General features: G+C 33.2%; 1 protein-coding gene across 4 annotated transcripts in view; it reads right to left on the bottom strand.

The window, feature by feature from the left end:
* Positions 1 to 2618: 2618 nt before the first annotated feature.
* The window catches only part of LOC143229356 (nucleolar protein 4-like), a 107924-nt gene continuing 86682 nt past the window's right edge, over positions 2619 to 23860 (bottom strand). For 3 of the 4 annotated variants that reach the window (XM_076461575.1, XM_076461577.1, XM_076461578.1), the window contains exons 7-10: positions 17537 to 17740; positions 15824 to 15937; positions 10447 to 10825; positions 2619 to 6487 (exon numbers count right to left, since the gene is read on the bottom strand). In XM_076461575.1, coding sequence (XP_076317690.1) covers positions 6324 to 6487; positions 10447 to 10825; positions 15824 to 15937; positions 17537 to 17740 — 861 coding nt within the window. In that variant the 3' untranslated portion in view covers positions 2619 to 6323. The remainder of the gene's footprint in view (positions 6488 to 10446; positions 10826 to 15823; positions 15938 to 17536; positions 17741 to 23860) is intronic. The other variant, XM_076461576.1, reaches the window with a different exon arrangement.

The following is a 23860-nucleotide window of genomic DNA, read 5'->3' as shown; positions in this document are numbered from 1 at the left end:
TAAATACATCCATGCTGTTTTCCAGCGTTAAAATTGTTTGTTTGTTTTTGTTTTTTAGAATTTCGCGCAAAGCTACTTGAGAGCTATATGCGTTAGCCGTCCCTAATTTAGCAGTGCAAGACAAGAGGAAAGGCAGATAGTCATCACCACCCACCGCCAACTCTTAGGCTACACTTTTACCAACGAATAATGGGATTGACCGTCACATTATAACGCCCCTACGGCTGAAAGGGCGAGCATGTTTGGTGCGACGGGGATTCGAACCCGCGACCCTCAGATTACGAGTCGAACGCCTTAACTCACCTGGCTATGCCGGGCCCAGCGTAAAAATATCATTCTCAAGACGTTGTTGAGTAACTTAATCAACCCTCACCCCCCAAAAAAATATCACTCCACTGACTGATGTTTCTTCTAACTGAAAATCCGAACTATGATACTACAACAATGAATAATTTACCACCTCGTACACATTTTCAAAAATAATCCTCTACCCAGTGTTTCTGTTTGATTGTCATCCACCTACTATCCACCACCCACCACCTTCATTTTCTCCCGTTTATATTGAATTAGTTAAAGTTCATATTTCCAAATTACTTCGCTCAATATTCATCTTTCTTGAAATAAAGGAAGACATTTCCCTCTGCTGGCTCGCCAACTCCTCTTGAGTGTGAAATGAAATTACAAAGAAAAAAATGGTTTGCTAGTAATGGTGGTAGAAGACAATGGTTTGTTTGTTTGTTTGTTTTTGAATTTCGCACAAAGCTTTTAAGGGCTATCTGTGCTAGCCGTCCCTAATTTAGCAGTATAAGACTAGTAGTCATCACCACCCACCGCCAACTCTTGGGCTACTCTTTTCCCAACGAATAGCGGGATTGACCGTCACATTATAACGCCCCCACGGCTAAAAGGGCGAACACGTTTGGTGCGAAGGGGATGCGATCCCGCGACCTTCAGATTACGAGTCGCACGCCTTAACACGCTTGGCCATGCCGGGCCAAATTCGAGCATGTTTGATGCGACGCGGATTCGAACTCGCGACTCTCAGATTACGAGGGTAATCTGAAGACAATGGAGTTTCAAATGTTGTTTAATATGTTAGAAGTGAGAAATGGCTATAAATATTATATATTTATCATAAGACATTAATATTAAGCATATTGTATTTATTTCTTTAAACATTAGCTTCTTTAATTATTCCGTCAGAAGTTTTTAAGAACTTGAATAGTGTATAGTAATATTTCAACCTATTTTATTCACCATATCCATTTCCGACGACACTTTTCTCTCAAGCCAGATAGATCTCTTCAGGTTGGTTTTGATACAACAAACACAGTGATCGAACACTGGACATATAAACCAGTGCTAGTGATAAACGACCTTATAACAACAAATTCATTATTTTAAGTTAATTAGACACTTAACGTTTCGCTTTACAACTTTTTTGAAGAAATGTCACTAAAACCTAAACTGTAACTGAAAGCACAAAGCTTGTTCAAAAATTGAAGCTTTGTGCTGTGAACTTCGGTTTGTGTTTTTGTAGATATCTCCCCAATAAGTTGTAAAAAGAAACATTGAATATCCAGTTAATAAAAAATAATAAAGTTGATATTATAAGATCGTTTATTACTAGTATAAAAATATCTTTCTTTATACGAATATTCTCTACAAAATTTCAGTATAAGTACTTATAGCAACTATTATGATATGAATGCATTTACAAGTTGGCGAAAGTTGATTATCACCAAAGTCAAGAATGGTGATAGAGAAAACATAAAACTTCACTTATTGGTTAATGAATTTGTAGTTAAAGATGAATATAAAATAAAATATAATATCAAATATTGTTTATTATATTGTTAGTCCAGAATAATGAGAGAAAAGTACAGGGTATGAATTACTCTTTGATGTACTAATAGTCGAGAATGGTGGTAAAGAAACACCCAATGTAAATTATGTTTAAGATATTAGTAACCGAGAATAACAGTAGAAGAATAGAGAATACAAAATGTATGTTAATGTATCAATAGCTAAATATCGTAGCTAAATAATAGGATGTACAGAATATTGTGTAATGTGTTAACAGCCAATAATGGTTGTAGAATATGAAGTATCAAACATTTCAATGTATCATTAATCAAGAATAATCGTAGAAGATTCTAAGTATCAAATACTGTTTAATGTACTGATAGTACAAGAGTTATGGTAGAATTGTATGGCGTATCAAGCATTGATTTTTGTGGTGGTAGAAAGATAATATTTGATACTCCGGACCCTTATAATATCATTTCTAATTAATGATATACATTTAATGTGTCATTAATTAAGAATAATGACAGAAAGGTATAGAGTGTCTAATAACCTGTGATGTATAAAACAATGAAAAATTAAGTTGGAAAACACTGAATAGAAAATTTTGTTTATGGCATCAGGATTCAAAAAAGATAGTACAAAGGTATGAAATGTTTTATGTAAAATATGCCAAATCAACGTTATTAAAAGAAAGCAAAAGTGCTTTAAAAAGATAAGAATGAAGGAGTATCCACTGGGCGATAGACTGAACATGAATTGAAAGGGAAAAGTCGTTTTTTATTTTATTTCAACAACTCTTTATTGAGAAAAGTGCACGAAACTGTATAATATGGCAAACTGAATTTAACAAACAACAAACTTTTCTGACAAAATGACAAAAAACTGTTTAAATTTAAGACAGTGTCTGTTAAATCAAGTTTTAAGGATTTGAAAACACCGTGGTTGCGTTAAACAATAATATTCATAGTAATTACTTTGCGAGGATACCATACATTTTAGGTATAACTACAGATATTTTATTTTAAAACTTATTGGTACAAAACATAAAACTGAACAATGGGAATACAAAGTTGATTGGATATTCTGTTAGCAGTACCTCTTCAAATTCTCCAATCAAATACAGCTTTCTCTGCCTAAACATTTTCTTAAACAAAAGTTTAAACTTTGGAATTCGATGCTTAGTTTTAACTATTCCTGTCAAAACTAAGAACAAGCTACTGATTTTTAAACTTTGTCACGTACTTTGAAAGACCGAAAGGAACAGATTACCCTTAATCATAGTAATTTTCATTTATTTTGATACAGAGTTTTAAAATAAAGATACATTTTTCTCTCATCAAAATAGCTAGTCCAGCACATGTGATGCAACGGTATACAATGATGAAACATAACTGTTGTAAAACCTAGTGTGAATAACATATTTTCAAGAGATGAAAATTTACAAAACAACAAACAGGATAGTCTAAATTAATGACAGCCAAATACTGAAAATTAACACCTTTAGTCAAAGCACAAACTGTAGCTTTTCCATTGATAGATTTTCTCAATAACCTAATTATACGCATTTATCTGTTTTTGGTAATGTTCTTCAGACGGCACTGTCTTAACGTACCTTTCTTGCGTGTATTTTATTCGTTTGGAATTAAGCACAAAGCTACACAAGAGGCTATCTGTGATCTGCCCACCACGGGTATCGAAACTCAGTTTCTAGTGGTGTGAGTCCGCAGACATACCGCTGTGCCACTGAAGGACTCTTGCGGGTAAATGTGGATAACCATCGATATGTTTCGTTTGTACTTAACAAATAAGTAACTTTCGGAGTATAAAGTAAATGTTTCATACCATTAAAATATAGATATATACTATGTAGCTTAGTAACCAGACAAAATACAGACTTTTTTTTTTTTACCTTAGTAAACAGATGAAATAGAAATGTGGCTTTCTTAAGTAAGTCTAATCTTGGTTGAGAGATCACATAAGGATGTATATTTCGTCGACACATTTCGTTAACTGGTAAAACAGAAAAGCACATATCTTTAGTATATTTAATCATCGGATCAAACAGCTTGTATTGTTCATTTGGTTAGGTGTATGTGATTATACTAAATACAAATACCTTATATCCACAAAATTCACGAAATTAAGTAATTATTTATTATTCATATTTTAGGTAAGTTTTCTTTGTAACGAGATTTTACAAGTAAATCTATCAATGTTTGATAAATAAATTTGGGAAATAATTATTGCACTGTTAAGAGGGTAGAACTTAAAGCTTTATCTTTGTACTTCGTTTTTCATATATTTTCTTTCTTCTTCACAGAAATACTTCTGTTTCGTGTCTTTAACCATATATATACTTATACACTTTCATAAGCAAACAACTCACGTGCTTCTCTAAATTTGCTCAGTAGACACGCTTAACAATGTTATTTAATAAAAAACCAAATTCGCCCAGTTTTATTATTTAAGACATAAATTGAAACAATATTTTTATTTACATAGCAGTGCCATATTTTCTGTATGATGTTATATATATAAATATTAGCTCTAAATATTTCCTTAGCTCTAACAAAAGAACACTTTATAAACAACGGTTTAGACTTTGATTAAAATCAAATTATCTGGAACGAACCCTTTTTTTAACGTATAGAGTTTAACCTAAGGAGGAAAAAAGCTAAGAAAATTTCTTTCCTTTTCCTTAATATTCTTCAAGGAGACTTGCATGTTCGTTGCATGCAAATGACTTGAGTGAGAAAGATATCTTGCTATTGTACGTGTGGATTAGTGCATTTGTACAACATGGATTTTTCTTATGGTTCTTAATAACCGAAACATATCAGAATTATGACAAAACACATATATCTAAACTGTCGTGAATGTTTACTAATCGCCATCGTCGTATATGTAGTTATATGTAGTATAATTAAAACTTATTTCAGTAATTTTGTTCCAGTAATTTATGTATAAAGAATTTTCTAAATGATAGTTTCTTTAGTGAATCAACCTTAACAAGCTGAATGAATAGTTGTCACGACTATACACATATGAGTGAATTACACCGTAACAAACGCTGAACAGATTAAGTGTTCTTTAAAGCAACACACGCACTCAAAAATTAAACAAAGTAATTTGTATTAAATAGAGTACTCGGGAAGTTCAATATCTCCACCTAGAGTACTTAATACAATGTTTCATTAAGTACGTAAATCTCTTCCTTTTTTCTCTCATTCTGTTGAAATGCTGTAGTATTTTTGTCATATCAATCTTGTAAACTTAGATTAATCTTACGTTTTAACAACACTTGAATTTTTTCACTTTCATTTCAATAACAAAACATTTTAATCAAATATACTAGAAGCTATTTTCAATTCACACATTATTCAATTCAAAATATAATAATAATAAAGAAAATGACTGTATCAAATATACAAATACATTTTTAACGTAAATAACACTAAAAAAGATGTCAGAAATTGATCCCAGTCTTGCTTGAAACTATTTCTAAAACAGAAAAGTGATTCAAAAACAAACTAAAAACTTACATGCCAAATCTCGAGAGATTCCTGATCATCACTGATGACTGGAACTAAGTATGCTATTAATAAACAATCATGTGATTTTGCTATTGCACTATAACTACGACACTATTTATTTCCAAAACCCAGTAAAAATGGAATGTATATTTCCCTTGCGCATTGACTTAGTATAGCAAACAGATTACAACACAGGGAAGTTTATGTTTTTATGACTTTTTTTGACTAGTTCGGAAATATATATATATATATTGATATGGATTATTTTTCTCTTCATTACACTTTCAATGACTAGTGGTATTAACACGCCTCGAAAATGAAGACAAAATTGTACAAAAACAAATTAATGGACAACCTCAATAAATTCAAATAACTTCTTCTAGTATTGAACACTTAACTTACTAATTATTACAAACAACACTTAACCAGGACGAAACAACACAGTTCTTCAATACTTGTAAAACTTTATGCATTAGAGAATTTTCAAAGTATGTTTTTAATAAAAACGTTCACCATCTAGAATAATGTGACTGCAACTATTCATCATTTTGTAGCATCTGCGTCTTCGACAGATAATACATTACCACGTTTCGTAAAGAACTGTTAACATTTTTTTTTCTGACAACGTTTCGTACATTACACACGTAAGCACAGCAATATAAGAAGACGATTTAAAAAGACAAAATCTAACAAACTTGGTTGTTATAGACAAACTACGCCGTATATATTCAGTCTTGGCACATGAAAAATAACTTTCGGTGCCTTTTAGTAGCAAAATAATACAATAACACCGTGAAGTATCAGATAGCTAATAAAAACGGCAAAATGTACTTGTACACAACTCTGCACCAAGAAAAACAAAAACGTTCATAGAATTGTTAGTTTCATTCGGCTACAATTCTGTTACCTTTGAAGAGTCTTAATAGTAGATCGTCCTATATTCAAATTTAATACCAAAAAGGTAAACATTGGTGTATAAAATTAATTCTGTTGAAAAAGCAACTGTTCGAGTTCATCAGCTGATCGTAGAAGAAACACTGCAGACTCACGGTAACCAGCAACCAGCTGTTTCACCGCATTGACTTCACTTGGATTTAAGGAATACTTTGCTGTAGTAGTCCTCTTCATACTCAAGTCCGTGGGACCTAAAGTCATGATGAATTATTAAAAGTCAAGATCACTCTTATAACTTCACACAAATTATGTTTATTATAACTCGTGTCGTTCATTTAATGTTTATCTTCCGTGTATTTTTATGATGGTTCTTCATTACAAACTAATCATAAAGTTCGTTACAAAATCATTATTTAAGAAAAAAAAAACAGTCTCAGACTTTTATTTATTGTTTTGATGTAGCTGGAAAAACGAAACACCCAACAACTTAAGCATAAACAGATACCAATGCTGTTTAAAGTGCATTGTGTTCGTAATAAAAACTGTTTGGAGATCGTTATAATTTGAATAAAAACTACTATCCAAAATAACATGTTTTAAATAACGTAGGATATAAATATTCTGCACTAAGAAATTTAATTTGATTTTTTTATCGATAAACGTTTAATAAATTATATTCACGTAAAGGGTTTTTAATGAAATCAAGAAACAACAAGAGAAAAAGAAAGTTATACTACATTGGGAATTTCCAGTATTCGAATTTCATAAGCTTGTTTGTTTGTTTATGAATTTCGCGCAAAGCTACGCGAGGGCTATCTGCGCTAGCCGTCCTTAATTTAGCAGTGTAAGATTAGAGGAAAGGCAGCTAGTCATTACCACCCACCGCCAACTCTTGGGCTACTCTTTTACCAACGAATAGTGGGATTGACCGTCACGTTATCAGATACTTGGATCTGACGCGCCGTCTTTACTGATCCCTCGTAAAAATAAGTCTGAGCTTGAACAATAGACAGATGCTTATATATATATTCATGACTGACTATACGGACGATATATTGGTATTGACTGTCACATTATAACGCCCCCACGGCTGAAAGGGCGAGCATGTTTGGTGCGACGAGGATGCAAACCCGCGACCCTCAGATTACGAGTCGAACGCCTTAACGCACCTGGCCATGCCGGGCCTATTTGTTAAGCTTTTTTTTATAATTTATAGAATCTCGAATTTGTTTCTATGGTATATATTCATATGTTTATTTTTCTAAGGTGTTTTTAGAAGAAATATTACCCCCCGCTAGTATAGCGGTAAGTCTACGGATTTGCAACGCCTAAAATCAGGCGTTCGATTCCACGCGGTGGGCTCAGCAGATAGCCCGATGTGGTTTTACTATAAGAAAAACACACACAAAATAAATAATTTTTTATTTACGCATACAATATATATTTTGGAAATACTTTTTCTATACTTTAAATTGAGCGCTATTGTTATATTTCCCCTCTTCTATAAAAAATATCATATAAATTAGGTGCATGTAAAAATAATCTTGATGAGACTTCTTTAGATGTTTCACAATATTCTGTATTTAAAACATAACTTGGGAGTTTGATAGCACGAATACATGAGCTTACTGACAATATGTATATATATTGGTGTGTAGGTGTATGTGTATATAATATTTCTAAATATTGAAGGCAATTGAAATTAAAAGAAATGCATTGATCAAAGGTATAAAATACGATTTATAAAGTCAGTGATTAAAACTATTGCTGTAAAACAAAGGATATACTGATTAATCTTCGCTACAACCTATGGATAAAATATCCTTAAATCTTTGAAACATGATAAATAAAAGAAAAAATTCATTTTATAGTACTGTATATGTAGCAGATGTAAGGCATTTATGATACATTTTACCAACCAAAGCGAATACACATTTATATAAGATTTTAGAAGTATGTAGTATTATTGCCACTAATTTTTTCCTCTGAATTATTCAACAGACAAACTGTTTAAAATACGCGAAATAAGTATGAAGCCAAATTTATCATTCAATTTGCCACTCATCCCTGAATTATACAGTTTTGGGAAATCCCACATTTCATTAGAAAAATTGGACAAAAATAAATCAGAAAAATACCGAACCAGGCTTCCGATAGTTGTATACCGTATGTCGTATGATGATTTTGGTAGAATTTTGTTAGCCTTATGTAGGCAATAAGTGTTACAGAATCGCCTGTATTCGAAAATACCCTAGAAAACTTAGTTAGAGGGCAGTTCCTTAAAAATAAAAGGTAACATAACTTAAGCGTAAGAGGTCTTACGCTACAAATGTTCGATTTTTTAATGATTTTTCCCCAAATCGTAATAAGCAGGAATGATTCAAAACATTTAAATAGCATGGTTAAGAAGAAGACAAACAATTGATAAAAATAGAAAAAGAGTGGACAGTGGTTAATTAAGTAAGGTTGTATTGTTACTTATGTTTTGGAATTTTTAGTTTCCCCTCGATCTAATTTTATTCATTTTTATCATTGATGAGGTTGCATTAAATCAATTTAATTTCTTATAAAAACTGTTTCATGAGAAGCAACTGGTTGAAGACATTAAATACTATATGCTCTTAATTGTAATTGTTCTTTTACATTCGAGACGCGCGACTTGCAATCTGAATGCTGCGGATTTCGTATCACCGTCCCCAAGCATACTCTCTTTTCAGCCATAGGGGTGTTATAATGTGGCGGTCCATCTTATTATTAGTTGATAAAGCAGTTGCTCAAGAGTTGTCAATTTGGCAAAATTCCAATCAAACCAAACCACACTGGAAATTTTGAATAAAGATTAAATTTATTAGATTGTATATCCTTATTACTGTGTGAGCCCTACTTTTCAAGTACCTTCTCTGATTAAATTAAATTTTTATTATTTCCAAAATTTTGTTTCTATCCAGAATTTTCGCGTGATTTTTCTGCGCTACTTTTTATCTTTCACCTATATGTCTAACCTAAATAAATGCCAGTGGGTGAGTCCCTTCATTTCATGTTTGATTTTTCTAAATAGGACTAGTCATAATAGCCAAAATGAATTTATCCAGATCTAGTAATTCAGTTGTGTTCCCAATACGATTTGAGTAGAATTTAGACGGTAGGTAGACTGTGAGTGGGGGGTGCCATGAAACCTTATAAGTGTAATGAGTGTTGATATAATAAGCCCAAAGTAAAGACGTAGTGTAGAATCACCTAGCTTAGAGCAAAGTGCATAAAATTTATCATAAAAGTAAAATGATCGATTCAATTTCAAACATAAACCGTTTCTAAATTTAACTATATTCTGTTATTTCATCAATATTTTAAATAAAAAACAAACCTCTTTAATCAACAGAGTCTGTTAATTAAGAAATCAACAAATACGTTTTCAGTTACGTTATCTATCCATTTCATTTTCTATATTTAATGCATAGACTAAAAACAATATTAGTTTATACTTTTCTTGCCAAACGACATGACATAAAAACTGTTGTTGGAACGTTGCGTTATTAAAACGCACTGGCTTTTCTATATACTAAAAGTTGTTAATCTAACTGATTTTTACCAATAATTACTCTATAAATACGCCACAAGTTTATTTCGTGAGTAATTTAATTTTAATTTAATTACATAGGAAGTTATTACCGAGGTTTAACTGCCTCTCACTGCACTTTGCTGCCTCTTTGTTTGTCAAACTTGATTTCACAAAATTTATTTATTTTAATTCACTATGAAATGTGAGTTCAGGATATACCATAGAGTGGGATTGTAGTACTTAACTTGTCATTTTTCACGGGTTATACGCTAGTATATGTACAAGTATCAGTATCTGTATTAGATAAATGTAGTTTGATATTTTGAAGATAACTTATAAACGTCTTACTGTAGTTCCTTTCAGTTATTTTGTGATGATATTTCTGTGGTTTAATACCACAATGTTACTAGCTCTTGGAATCTGTAGTGTTAGTATGGTTTAAGACAAACAGCTGTTATAGGTGACTTTATAACGCTAGCTCATCTTACCTGCTTTTATCTGCTTTTGTTTTAAATTTCTGAAGAAATACATCCAAATTACAAGAAACATTTCTTTGAAATTTCTTTAATATTTCGAAAATTTTCTGGCAGTAAACTAAAGTCATCTAAGGATCAAAGCCACAAATAAAGTTTACATTATGTGTATACAAACCATTTGTCATCGTAGTGGATGAAGAGCTCAGTTGACTGTTGTTGGAGTGTTGAGGGAAAGCGGTACAATGGAAAGATGATTGTGATGTTCCCCGATATATGGTGTCAGATAGAAGCGAACTGTTGGACGGCTGGGATGTAATGGCTCCTCCATTCACCATGAGAACTCTTGTCGAACTAGATGTTCCTGGGTGGGCAATATTTCTTCCGGATCCCAACAAAGAATGGTGAGCAGACTGCGTGAGTTGCGTGTGAAGTTGTGAGTCCTGATTGAGAGCTTGATGACTTTTATTCATAATAATAGATGACCGTGGTATGTCGCTGTCAGCTTGGGAATTGGACACAGAGTTGCACGTGGAACGTGAGTGCGTTAATTCGACCTAAACAATATAAATATATAAATTATTTGTTTGTAAAACACAGATCTATGATGTAAATTATCTATGTTGTGTCCAACGCAAGGAGCGAACACTAAGGTTTAGAATTATAAACCATAAGCTTTCCCGCTGAGCCATTGGTAGTTGTAGGGAAATATATATTTTTACTTTCTCCAAGTTATTCAAACGAAAAAAAAATATAATGGTAATAGCTAACCAGTCTCTGAGCTGTGAAAATATTTTAAATATATCTTGCTTTAATCGGCTTTGACAATAAATTATTATAATGATCACTCAAGATTGATGACTGTTGTTAAAAGTAAAACGTACATTAAATCTATGTTTAGACTTTTAAATAAACATAAATTATAAAATTTGTATATCTACAAATTCTATTGTAAAATAGAAATTGTTAACAGATTATTACATATTTTCAACTACTACATTTTTTTTCTATTTAACAAACAATTTAGCACATGTTTTATTAATAAAAGGAAGGTGATTATAAACATACATATTTTAAACTTTTGTAGAATACATTTATTTGTAAATTAAAAAGAATCACTTATTATTCCCGGTATGTCCTATAACGTCATTGCTCTTCTGCTGTGCATCGAAGCAAATAGTTCTCAAAAGTCAAATGGCAAAGAGAAATTTTTTTGGTCCAAATTACTTGCCTTGCATTACAAATAAAGTGTTACGACATCAAGTTTGATAACAACTAGTCCAGAAAACAAAAAATTAATTTTGAATTTGAAAAATTTAGAAGTGTTAACACAATGACAGTTGTATATTCTTATGAGACGAACTGTTGTAATGATATAGGGAAAATATAAAATATACAGAAATTACGTTAAGGTAGTAATATTGATAAAAGTTATTTGACAATCTGAATACCAAGTTAAAGAAACTTGTTAATTATTCTTCTACCATCAAGGTCCTACAGGCGGTTTTACTCGTCCACGAATAAAGTTTGTTTATTTGTTTTTGAATTTCGCACCGGCCCGGCATGGCCAAGCGCGTAAGGCGTGCGACTTCTAATCCGAGGATCGCGGGTTCGCGCCCGCGTCGCGCCAAACATGCTCGCCCTCCCAATCGTGGGGCGTTATAATGTGACGGTCAATTCCACTATTCGTTGGTAAAAGAGTAGCCCAAGAGTTGGCGGTGGGTGGTGATGACTAGCTGCCTTCCCTATAGTCTTACACTGCAAAATTAGGGACGGCTAGCACAGAGAGCACTCGAGTACCTTTGTGCGAATTTCAAAACAAACAAAACAAAGATACACGAGGGCTCTCTGTGCTAGCCCTCCCTAATTTAACGGTATAAGACTAGCTGGAAGGTAGTTAGTAATTATCACCCACCGTTAACTCTTGTGCTACTCTCCTTCCAACGAATAGTGGGATTGACCGTAACATATAACATCACCACAACTGAAAGAGCGAGCATGTTCGATGTGATGGGGATTCGATTCCGCAACCTTTAGATTGTGAGTCGAGCGCCCTAACCACTTGGCCATGCCGTGCCACGAATAAAGTTCACTGGGAATCTCTTTAAAGCCCTCCCATACCGAAAACAAAAAAGGAATGATAGACGTATGAAAGAGAAGCTTATTGAACCAAAGAAGACCCTAGTAATTACCTTTAATAGCGAACCAAACTTTACCATAAAAAACATACGTGAATAGAAATTTCGAAAGTCATTTTATTCATCAATGAGAGAATCCCAGAGTTTGGTTATAAACGGACTGTTTTTAAACATAGTGACCTACATTTTTCAAAGGAAAGATTACGTACAAAAAAATCTCCTGTTGAGGTCTTTATGCCCATTTAAGAACCTTTGATAAGAGAATAATCCAAGAATTTGTTGTCATTTCAATAACACTTCACTTCAATTATTTACAAAATTCCCTGTCTCCTGGTGAGACAGTGGTAAGTCTAGGGACTTCCTATGCTCAAATCCGGAGTTCGACTCCCCATTCCCTTAGTGAACATAACAAATAGCCCAATGCGGATTTGCGCTAAAATAAACAAAGAGAGCTTTCTTTTTCAAACATGGACATTATTGCTTATTGACTTTAAAGCCTTATATACTTTTGATAAATATCAAAACCTTCCTATTTGTTACGCAAATTAATTTTTGTATTCCTATTCCAATGTCCCCCCAGTAGCTCTGCAGCACGTCCGAGAGCTTATAAACTAAAAAACTGAGTTTCAATACTCATGAAGAGAAGAACACAGACAGCCTGTTGTGTAGCTTTATATTTGTTTGTGTAGCACACAAACAAACAATCAACAAACTCTCTTTCCAAGTGGTTCAGAAATTTTCTATTACGCCTTCTGAATGCAGAACACAATATAATTTGGTATCTACCATAAAGTAGATTATATGATTTATTATTTTCATACTTTTACACTACATCTCCTAAGACAATAAACAAAATACTTCACACCATGGTAGGAGTCACCAATGTGTTAGTTTCATTGTCATGCGTAACTTATACTGCTCTTAAATTACTTTTCGTAATAAGATTGCTAATATATAACTGTAAGTTTTCCATACAAACTACCTTTAAAAACCCACACGACGTACACAGTATACAAAAACGTATCATTATTTAATTGAGTGCAAATTCACTTCGCAAAGTAAATAAAGAGTTCAAATATTTCTGATCATTACTTTACAGAATCAACTTTCCAGTAGCTGTTATTTTGTTACTTTTTTTCTTACTTTACAGCAGTAACATTTTAACTCACGCCTTTGGAATGCCTCTCTAATACATTCGATATTTATCAACCTTGTGCATCTAAGTAGATAAGTATGTATCATTGTGACTTTTTGCACATTAACCTTGATTTGTATCAGTTCAGAAATAAACTCGTGACATTTGGGGACTGTCTACGCATGCGTAATATACTTCCTTATGCTAAATCTAAGAACCGCTCTCTAACGTCTAATAATGAGTTCATCTTGAAAAATTAAAAAAATATATTCTTTTGGTGCTTCATGAGAGGTTATTCGTTCTGTTGTAAAAATGAGAGATTTATGTAGAAGACGATATTGTTACGAGAATTTACGTGATTAATCAATATGTCAAAGGTATTCAAAACATTGTTTCTTTTTCACTAGAATGGATAATTATATCAAAACTTATTGTATGTCTTATATTCTGTTGAAAATATATTTACCAAAATGTCAAAGTCGAAATAAAACGAACAAGAAGGCACACGCTCAATGGTAATATTTAAAATTAGCCTTAAATTACGAAAGTACTCAGTGTTCATGACATCTGAGTCACGAAACTGTCAAAGATGAAAATGTTCAATGTTTATGACATCTCACTAATGAATATGTTTAAATTCCTTACGATTTCAATAATTTTAGCTTACAATTACCTGGAATTACCTACCACCACAAATATGTTTGTTGTTTGTAATTCTCAACCATGAAAATGGCCAAGTGTTTGTAAAAATTCAACCATTTCAATTTAAAATTAGCCAAACTTCTTAAAATATCAATAAAAATCATATCTGGTTATTATTTTCAACCACAAAAGTATTCAATGTACCTCTCAATTAACAATGAACGTGTCCTGTTGTACTATATGTATTAAACGTGTTTGGTCTTAATACGTTCCTAGGCTGCATGTTTATGAAATTGGTTTGGCAGCCTTGCACGAGCTATACTTATTTCTGCCTAGGCTACCTAAACGATAAACATGAAAACTAAAGAAAATGAAGTGATTAAAAGTGGTAAGAAAAGGAAAATCATTTCAAAATATAGCATATGAAATGAGCAAATTTATACTTCAAAGAAACAAGAAATATCCTTACTAAATTTAAACACATTTAACACAATACTTATTTCTCAACCAGAGACAAAGTAGTTGTTTAAGATAGTAAGGCAAAGAACAACAAATTCCAGTAATTATTTCTGTACGCTTTTTGAAATTAATGAGTCTATTATATCCAAAAGTCAATTCACATGATGGTAAAGTATTTATTTTGGGAATTGTGAGCTGTTAAAGAGACATAGGATATCGCAGTAAGCGTTCCATCTTACCGGCAATCGTACCATACAAGAATTGATTATCTCCTTCTTCAGTCTCAAATCAAATTATTCAACCTTTCAATCGTCGTGTGTTTAAGACTGGATACTTTTTTTTAAACTGTGACCTGTAGAAAACTACAACTCAAACACTTCTGTTCTTGTCAGCACCATAGATTTAACAGAATGTTTTGACTTCATAGATAGATTTACTTTAACAAAGCTGTCAAAATCCCATCGTGATTGTATTATCATTCGAATATTTTGGAATTTTGCACATAACATGTAATCGTGTGAGTGAATTGTGACTGATGATAACGTATCGTAAAGTGATAAGTTCTAGTCACAGTCGACGGGGCTTGGAGCTACCTGCTGAAGAAAATCTACTGAACTCCGGTCTGGAAAACAGGAAAAACGACGGGAGAAGAGGAAGAGGCTTAAGAAACTGCAAATAATGAGACTAGTCAACAGTCGGTCAGTGTTTGTCTGATTTAGATATTGTAAATTTTAATCGTCGTATGTCGTTGTGTGCGTCATTCGTATAAGTTTCATTCAAGTCTGATCTCTGCCACAGAGACGCCTCTAGTTGAGGGAGAGAACATGTGATAAAGTATCAATTATGAAAGTATGTATAAAACTGACCCTTCAAATTCTAATAGAAACACAGCTGTAACAACAATTGGAACTTCACTGTAATACTTTCACCAACAGTTACATTAGTAAAACCTGATATTGTAAATTCATCGTAATATTGTCACTAAAAATTACAACAATAAAACCTTATTGTAACTTCACTATAACACTGCCACCAATAGTCACGCCAGTGAAACCTGCCACAAAAATTAAGTTTTCATAAAGTAGTTTCCAAGTGAATATGTAAGTATATCTATATAAGAATACGTTGAATTTTGTGAATATTTCCAGCTGGTTCTAGAATGTTCTTATAGTAAGACTTACTGCAAGAGGCTTAAGTCCTAAGCGCATTCTTTTGGCGTTTTGGCTTTCGTTTTCACAGGCAGTGGACAAAATTTGTTCAGCCATAGGAGAAGACAAATGTGGTGCCGATCTCCCCTAATGCGATAACAGAGACAAACATACACTCATATACATATATATATATATATATACGTTGGAGCATAGAAAATAATCAAATGAAATTCCAGGTTATTTTTAACTTGACGATGATGACACGATCTTGGTAAAGATATAAAACACTGAAAACTTTTACTGCTATACGTTTGAACAAAGATTATGTACAGTTAAAAGGTTTGTTGCAATTTGAAAATAAAGTGAAAAAAATGTATAATATCGGTCGATTATAATTTTTCTACAAATTTACAACTTTTTACACGTAATTGTGATTTGATTTTAACAATTTTATATGTATATATTGCAAGCAGCGTCTGTTGAAAATATAAAAAACAAAAATAATTAAAAGCAGTTCCTTGTCACGGGATGACGCTTTGAACATGTATCATTGAAAACCGTCTCGAAGATGAAACCATGCAAAAGAGAATGAATCTCTCGGGAGAGGCAAAGTTACATGCGCATCTACACCTGAGCACAATATTAAAATTCCGAGATAAGATTTTTCTTTTATATCAAACCTTAATCTGGTTGTTTTTTCTCAACAAAATTTAGAAACAGAATTCCAATAATCAAAATGTTTACGATAATTTATTTTGTATGCGTGAGTTTTTTTTTTTTACCTCCAAATATCTTTTTTTTGTACCTGTAGATTATATAGGCAAAAACGAAAATCATAATGCGCTATTCCAATTATTGGTGTTCGAATCAAAATGGATTTCTTCTTTTCATAAAAATATCTGGTAAAATATAAGGTATAATACTCCATGTTTTGTCACTAAAAAACACATTCACTGTCTTATAGCATACCACACTTTATGTATACACAGATAAAAAAGTTTATGATTAATTACAAATAACGGTGTTATGAATTAACGTCTAATGGCTTCAGCAAACAACAAATAAAAAATTCAATCAACATTTATTTCATTCAAAGAAAACAAGTATATCTGAATAAAATTCTCCCGTACTTATAGATGAAGTAAAATTCTCCTAGGTTAAACTAGTAATTCTACGATGTGAAAATTAGTAATATAATTAGCATAATACTGACTGTGTTTAGTAGTATATATACTAATATATATTACACAACTTAGGGTCGTAACCATAGTTTTCGGTTGAAAATGGCCCCCGCTAGTACAGTGGTAGGTTTTCGGATTTACAATGCTAAAAGCAGGGGTTCGATTCCCATCGGTGGGCTCAACAGATAGCCCGATGTGGCTTTGTATAAGAAAACACACAGAAACTGGTAGAACAAAAACAACCAACTTTTATCGTTCTATTGTAAAGTAGAAAAATCTCGCAAATTATTATATATATAGACATTCGAAGACAGCAGCATAATTTTTTCTTGTAAGATAAATAGGTGGAAAGTGGTCACAATTACCGTAATAGTTTATGTTATAACAACTAACACACAATTAACCCTAAAGTTTAGTTACTCATATAATAAAGGAATGTTTCTTGTTATTTCAGTATAGCATGAAGGATAAGTACACACTGGAATATTACACCATAACTTATTTAAAAAATGGATTGTATAATTTAAATAAACAAATCCTTATAAAGTTATATTATACTCACCAATTCTAACCCATTCTGATCACGTGTTCTTTTTGCTCTGCGACATGATTTGAGGTATGTTCGGATTCTTTTCCGTGCCCTTTCCACAAATTCTGGAAATTGTCGGGCGCAGGACTCAATAATAGCCTGAATCTTTTCTTTTGGCTGTCGAGATATAGGCACCATGCGGTCCAGGTTCTCGTCCACAAACAAACGAACAAACATCTGGGTAAAATGAAAGGCAATTAATAATATTTCTGATAAGTTTAGCCTAAACTAGAAGCTCAATCGTAAGCTGTTAGCTTGAGGATTCATAACACTAAAGTTCGGGTTCAATTCATAAAGTTGAAAAGCTCAGGTTGTCCATAGTGCTATTTTGCATCTAATAACAAAACAAAAGCAAAATTCATAGATTTAATTCATTTCCAACTTCTTCTCTGTTTCCTGGTATCATCATATATGTCTATTCCATTCGATCGCTCTTTATATCTATATATACATTGCTGGCCAAAATCTTAAGGCCAATGAACATAAAGAAAAAGTATGCATTTTGCGTTGTTATACTCAACCACTTTTTGAGTAAAGCTTCGAAAGATGACAATAAGAAAAGGGAAAATAAAAATAAAAAACTTATTTAGCATTTGATAGAGAAAATGTGAACACTATGAAATTAGCTTAAATACTAGCTGGTCAAATGTTTAAGATCATACTGAAACGAACCATTAATTGGTAAACACGTAACGAAATTTAGTCATTTGTGTTCAAGCATTAGCGTTGTCAACATCTCTCACTGACATCTCCTGTGTTACATGGGGTAAAAAATGGCAAAGGCTAAAAAGTTAACAGAGTTCGAACGAGGCAGAACTGTCGAGTTGCAAAAGCAAGGTCTCTCTCAACATGGCATCGCTGGTGAGATTGGGCGTAGTAAAACTGCTGTTGCAAATTTATTAAAAGACCCTGAGGGATACGAAACGAGAATTTCCAGTGGTCGGCCCAAGAAAATTTCGTCGGCGTTGAGCAGGAGGTTTCGACGTGTTGTTCGGAAAGATACCAGCCGATCGTCGAACCAGATTAAGGCCCTTACGGACGCAGAATGCAGCTCAAGAACAATTAGACGGCATCTACGAGAGAAAGGCTTTAAAAATCGTAAACGTCTTCAAAGACCACGCCTTTTCCCACACCACAAAACAGCTCGGTTAAACTTTGCTGAGAAGCAACAAACATGGAACGTAGAAAAGTGGAAGAAGGTTTTGTTCTCTGATGAGAAAACCTTTAACCTGGATGGTCCAGATGGCTTCCAATGTTACAAGCACGATAAGGATATCCCACCGGAGACATTTTCTACATGACACAGTGGAGGAGATTCCATCATGATCTGGGGTGCTTTATCCTTCCATGGAACAATGGAACTTCAGGTTATACATAGGCGTCAAACAGCAGCTGGCTACAATGGGATGTTGGAGAGAGCATCCTTATTGACTGAAGGCCCTCGCTTGTGTGGAAATGACTGGATCTTTCAGCAGGACAACGCTGCAATCCACAATGCCCGCTGAACAGAGGACTTTTTCATGGCGAATAACGTGATTCTTTTGGACCACCCAGCTTGTTCGCCCGAAGTGAATCCTATTGAAAATGTTTGAGGGTGGGTGGCAAGGGAAGTCTATAGAAATGGACATCAATTCCAAACAGTACATGACCTTCGTAAAGCCATCTTCACCACTTGGAATAACATTCCAGCCAGCCTTCTATAAACGCTTATATCGACTATGCCAAAGCGAATGTTTGCAGTTATTCGCAATGACGGCCGTGCAACTCACTACTGAGACCTCTTGTTGGGCATTTCGTACCCTGTTTAGGACTTCTTTTTGGTATAGTCTTAAACTTTTGACCAGCTAGTATTTAGGCTAATTTCATAGTGTTCACATTTTCCCTATTAAATGCTGCAAAATATTTTTATTTTTATTTTTCCTTTTCTTATTTTCATCTTTCAAAGCTCTACTCAAATAAGTGGTTGAGTCTAACGACGCAAAATGCATATTTTTCTTTATGTTCATTGGCCTTACGATTTTGGCTAGTAGTGTATATGTACTCAAAAACGCTTTGATATTATTTGCGACATTCTTATATATTGTTAAAAACAACAGAATAAGTCAAACAGAGAAATAATTTTACACACATAGATTTCTATATAGAAATTTGAGATTTAAATACTGGGCTGTAAAGAAGCTGCTAGCACAGAGCAAAAGCAAAATTTCCCTAATAGATGGCACAGTATAATACAGTAACATTTAAACAATTTTCGAGTTTCACAGAAAAAGAAACACATAATGTTTAGTTGTTTAATCGAATAATTTAAAGTTATTAGTAATAATCTAAACAGATTTACAAAATATTACAAGATCAATTTAATATTTAAGTTACGAATACAGTTTCCTTCTCCTCATCACAAGAAAAAGAACCCCTTACTAAGAATCTGAAATCATTAATTCGCAGAGAAAACAATCAAATTTAGTTGAGCTCTTAACAATGTATGAAATTATTTTCGTAGATCCAAATGGCTAAAGAGGCTGCAATAAGCTCGCAAAAAAAATTCCCAAGCCCAGGAAATGTCCATATTAGCAAAACTAAAAAATAACTGGACTCAGTATAAACGAGATGTATCACAAAAATAGATTTAATGTTGAAAACAAACTATAAAACTCTAAACTGTCCTGATTCGTATTTATAGAGAACGTAAAGATATAAGAGTTTTCTGAGGTATTGCATAGACTTCGAGAATGTGAAAGTTGTCGCCCACGTTGATTATTTTCAATTTCCTCGTATAGACAAATGTCTAAATAGAAAAGTCGACGATTTTCTTGTTCAATACTCATATTCTAAAGCAATTTCAATAATTAACAGAATTAGTACTTAAAGGGTCTCAGCTTATGTCTGTTTATGTCACCAACGTCGAGATCGTCAGTAAGTACTTGTGACACATCATATATTTTGAAGGTGTGTTGCTATGCATGAGAAAACCTTGATTGAAATGTGTATCATCAGGAATAGGTTTGCTTGTCTGTTATTAAACACAAAGCTAAACAATGGGCTATTTGTACTGTACTAACCAAAGGTATCGCAATCCGATTTTAACACTATGAATTACATAAGTAACCAACTATGTGTTGACATAGCCTTACCCAGAATATCTGTTCATCCTGGATATTGTTACCTTTAACGTCGTTATTAAAACAGTGTTGTCTGAGTTCCAAAAGGAGATTAAAAAGTTACTGACTCCGCTATCAGGAATCCGAATTAAGCCTAGAGATATTACCTCAACTCAGAGAAAAAGCTTTAACTTGCTGTTACCTTCTTCACGTAGTATCATCACCACCTACACTGAATTAATATCTCCTGAAGAACATTTCATGTTTCGTAGTGCTGGCTCGAGAGTTTCCAAAATCCTAAAGGAAGAATTGTTTGATAATTGTAGTGGAGTAACGGGAGGTACAGAAGTAAAGGAGGCAGACGTAGTACCTTATAGAAATCCAAGGAATGCTCAAAGGAATAGCATGAAAGAGCAGGCACCAAATTTCTGTAAAAATTAATGGACGCCCATAAAAGAATACAATCTGGCTGGCTACTTTGATTGTCGACAAAACTAAAAATAGACAGGTTGTAAGTAGAAAGATCAAATCTATGGGAAAATAAGCACAACTAGTGTGTCCCCATTCACAAGTAGAAGAAATAAATAGCAAAGGTTGAAAACTTGTAATAATGTAGATAGACTACGACCACGTGAAGCTTGTGGATGGGATTTTTAAAAGAATGTTTCAATAACTTAGATAATTGGTAAAACAACGTGTAAACTATCCAGTAAATTGAGAGGAAATGACGGAAAAATTGCACTTCACCTAGTTTGGATGTCATGAATGAATGCAGTGAATATTTGAAAATCACGAGTAAAAATTGATTATTGTCCAGGTTACAAGAAAAATATCATTTAATGCTAACACTTCAGAAGAATCACCAAAAGGTCTAACATGATTATTAAAATCAGTGCAAGTTTATATTAATACCTTACAGAAGCAGCCAGTAACAATAAATACATTAGACTGACTGTCAACTATTTACCAAGTGGACAGAGTCAATGTTTTATTTTTTCTAAATTTGTTTGTTTGCTTTAGAGCAAAACCACGTTGAACTATCTGCTGTCCACCTTGGGGAACCAACCCAGAGTTTTAGTGTTGTAAGCCTGTAAACTTACCGCTGTCCCACCAGGAGACTATTTTTTGAATGACTCAAACCATATCTGATATTACAAGATAATGTTTCTTGATACATACATATCTACAAATGAACTTCAAAAGCAATCTTACTGGATAATTATATACTACCATAGAAACTCAAACTCCTCCTTACCATCACAGCTTGGTGGACTGAAACAGGATAAATCAGAAACTCCAGATCATGTTTATATTCATGAAAGAATAACATGTTGAACTGGACGACGGCCTTAGGTACAGTGTAAACAGTCACTATAATGTACATGATGCTTCCATATTCATATGGTATTAAAAAGAGAAGGAAATCTCTTTATACAAATCAAATCTGGCATTAATCAAATACAGACGTAATTATAACTATGTAGAATATATTCAGATAGCCTTGCAAGAAACCATTAATTTGATTTGTGAACAACCGAAACGTGTTGTTAAAAAATGATGTGACGTCATCATTGTTAGCTAGTGCAGCAGATTTTAAGATAAGAAATTGAGTGCGATGGTAGTATCTCATTAGAAGAAAGAAGAAATCCTTTAAGGCTTGAATGGACAAGTCTGTAGCTTGTGTTTTTGAGGGTATTATCAATGGATAGTTCTATATAAGTTGATAACAGGCGTAACACTAATTGCCTTTACTTTTAAAGATATGTATGATAAACCGTGTTATAGGAATGAAAGAAATTGGTGAAAGGGAATAGAATTAAACTTACGTAATTTGGAGTTACAAAAATGAAAGAAAAGTCAAAGCAAACATCGCAATGCTTTTATGAAATAGATACGTCAGGAACTGTTTCTGTCTTTTTGTAAGACTATTCAAAGATTAGCTAAACTAGTCGTCCCTAATTTTTAAGTGGAAGAATAGAAAAAGGGCAGCGAGTTAGCACTACCCAACACCAAATCTTGGGCGTGCTCTTTACCAACAAATACTGGGATTGATCATCACATGATAAAGCCCATATGGCTGAAAAAGAGAGCATTTTCGTTGGCAAGTTTCCACCCCACGACACACAGATTGCGAGTCAAATGTTCTAATTACCAGATTATGACAGACTGCGATAGAAGAAGAGAAGAAGAATGTTCCATAATATTGGAACCTGTCATTCAAACATCACTGTTTTTTTCTTCATTCTGGAAATATATCCAGATGAAAGAAAAAATTACTCGTGAGAAAATAAATTTGACAGGAAGGAATAAAAAAGGTTCAGTAAAAATTATATTTTTAATCGTGAGGGAGCAAATAGTAAAGTAACAGGTAGTAGTACTCTTCATCTATAATCACTTATTAACTTCGACTGGCAGCAAAGCAGGAAGGGAAGTAGTACAGTTCATTGATGTCGAGAAAGCCCACTTGTAGAGAAATATATATGCAAAAACGGCTCGTTTGGGTTGAGAAAATATTTTACATAGAAGAGCGAACAACGTTTCGACCTTCTTCGGTCATCGTCAGGTTCACAAAGAAAGAGGTAACTGACCGGAAGCTGACCACATGTTTGAAAGGGGTTGTGCAACTGAGTGTCGGAACGTAGAGGGCGGTGTTAGATGTTTGAATATATAATTTTTTTTTTTTTTTATATTAATATAGGTATAAAGGCGTTCCTTTATATTGGTTTATTTTGGGTTTAAGTTGTTGTATAAGTAAGGTTTCTTTAATTTTGCGTTTGTTTATGTTTGTTTCTTTATTTAGTATTTGAGTGTTTTCTATGGTTATGTTGTGTTTATTTGACTTGCAGTGTTCGAAAAGGTGTGAAGGTGACTTTTTATGTTCTTTGAATCTGGTTTCTATTTTTCTACTTGTTTCTCCAATATAGAAGTCATGGCAGTTATCACATTGTATTTTATAAATAATGTTGGTGTGGTGTTTGTCAGTGTAGTTTTTACATAATATAGACCTCAGTTTTGTGCCTGGTTTTTGAATAAATTTGGTATTAACTGGAATGGTATTAAAGAGCCGTTTTTGCATATATAGTACAGTTCATTGGCAATAGATGGCAGATACTTCTCTTTAAGTTCTTGTTTTGTTAGCACAAAGGTAAACGAGTTATTTGTTCTATGTGCGCTGCGGGGAATTGAAACTGTTATCTTA

The sequence above is a fragment of the Tachypleus tridentatus genome, chromosome 10 (assembly GCF_004210375.1).
Source record: "Tachypleus tridentatus isolate NWPU-2018 chromosome 10, ASM421037v1, whole genome shotgun sequence".
Classification (NCBI taxonomy): domain Eukaryota; kingdom Metazoa; phylum Arthropoda; class Merostomata; order Xiphosura; family Limulidae; genus Tachypleus; species Tachypleus tridentatus.
This window is presented reverse-complemented; position numbering and strand designations above follow the sequence as displayed.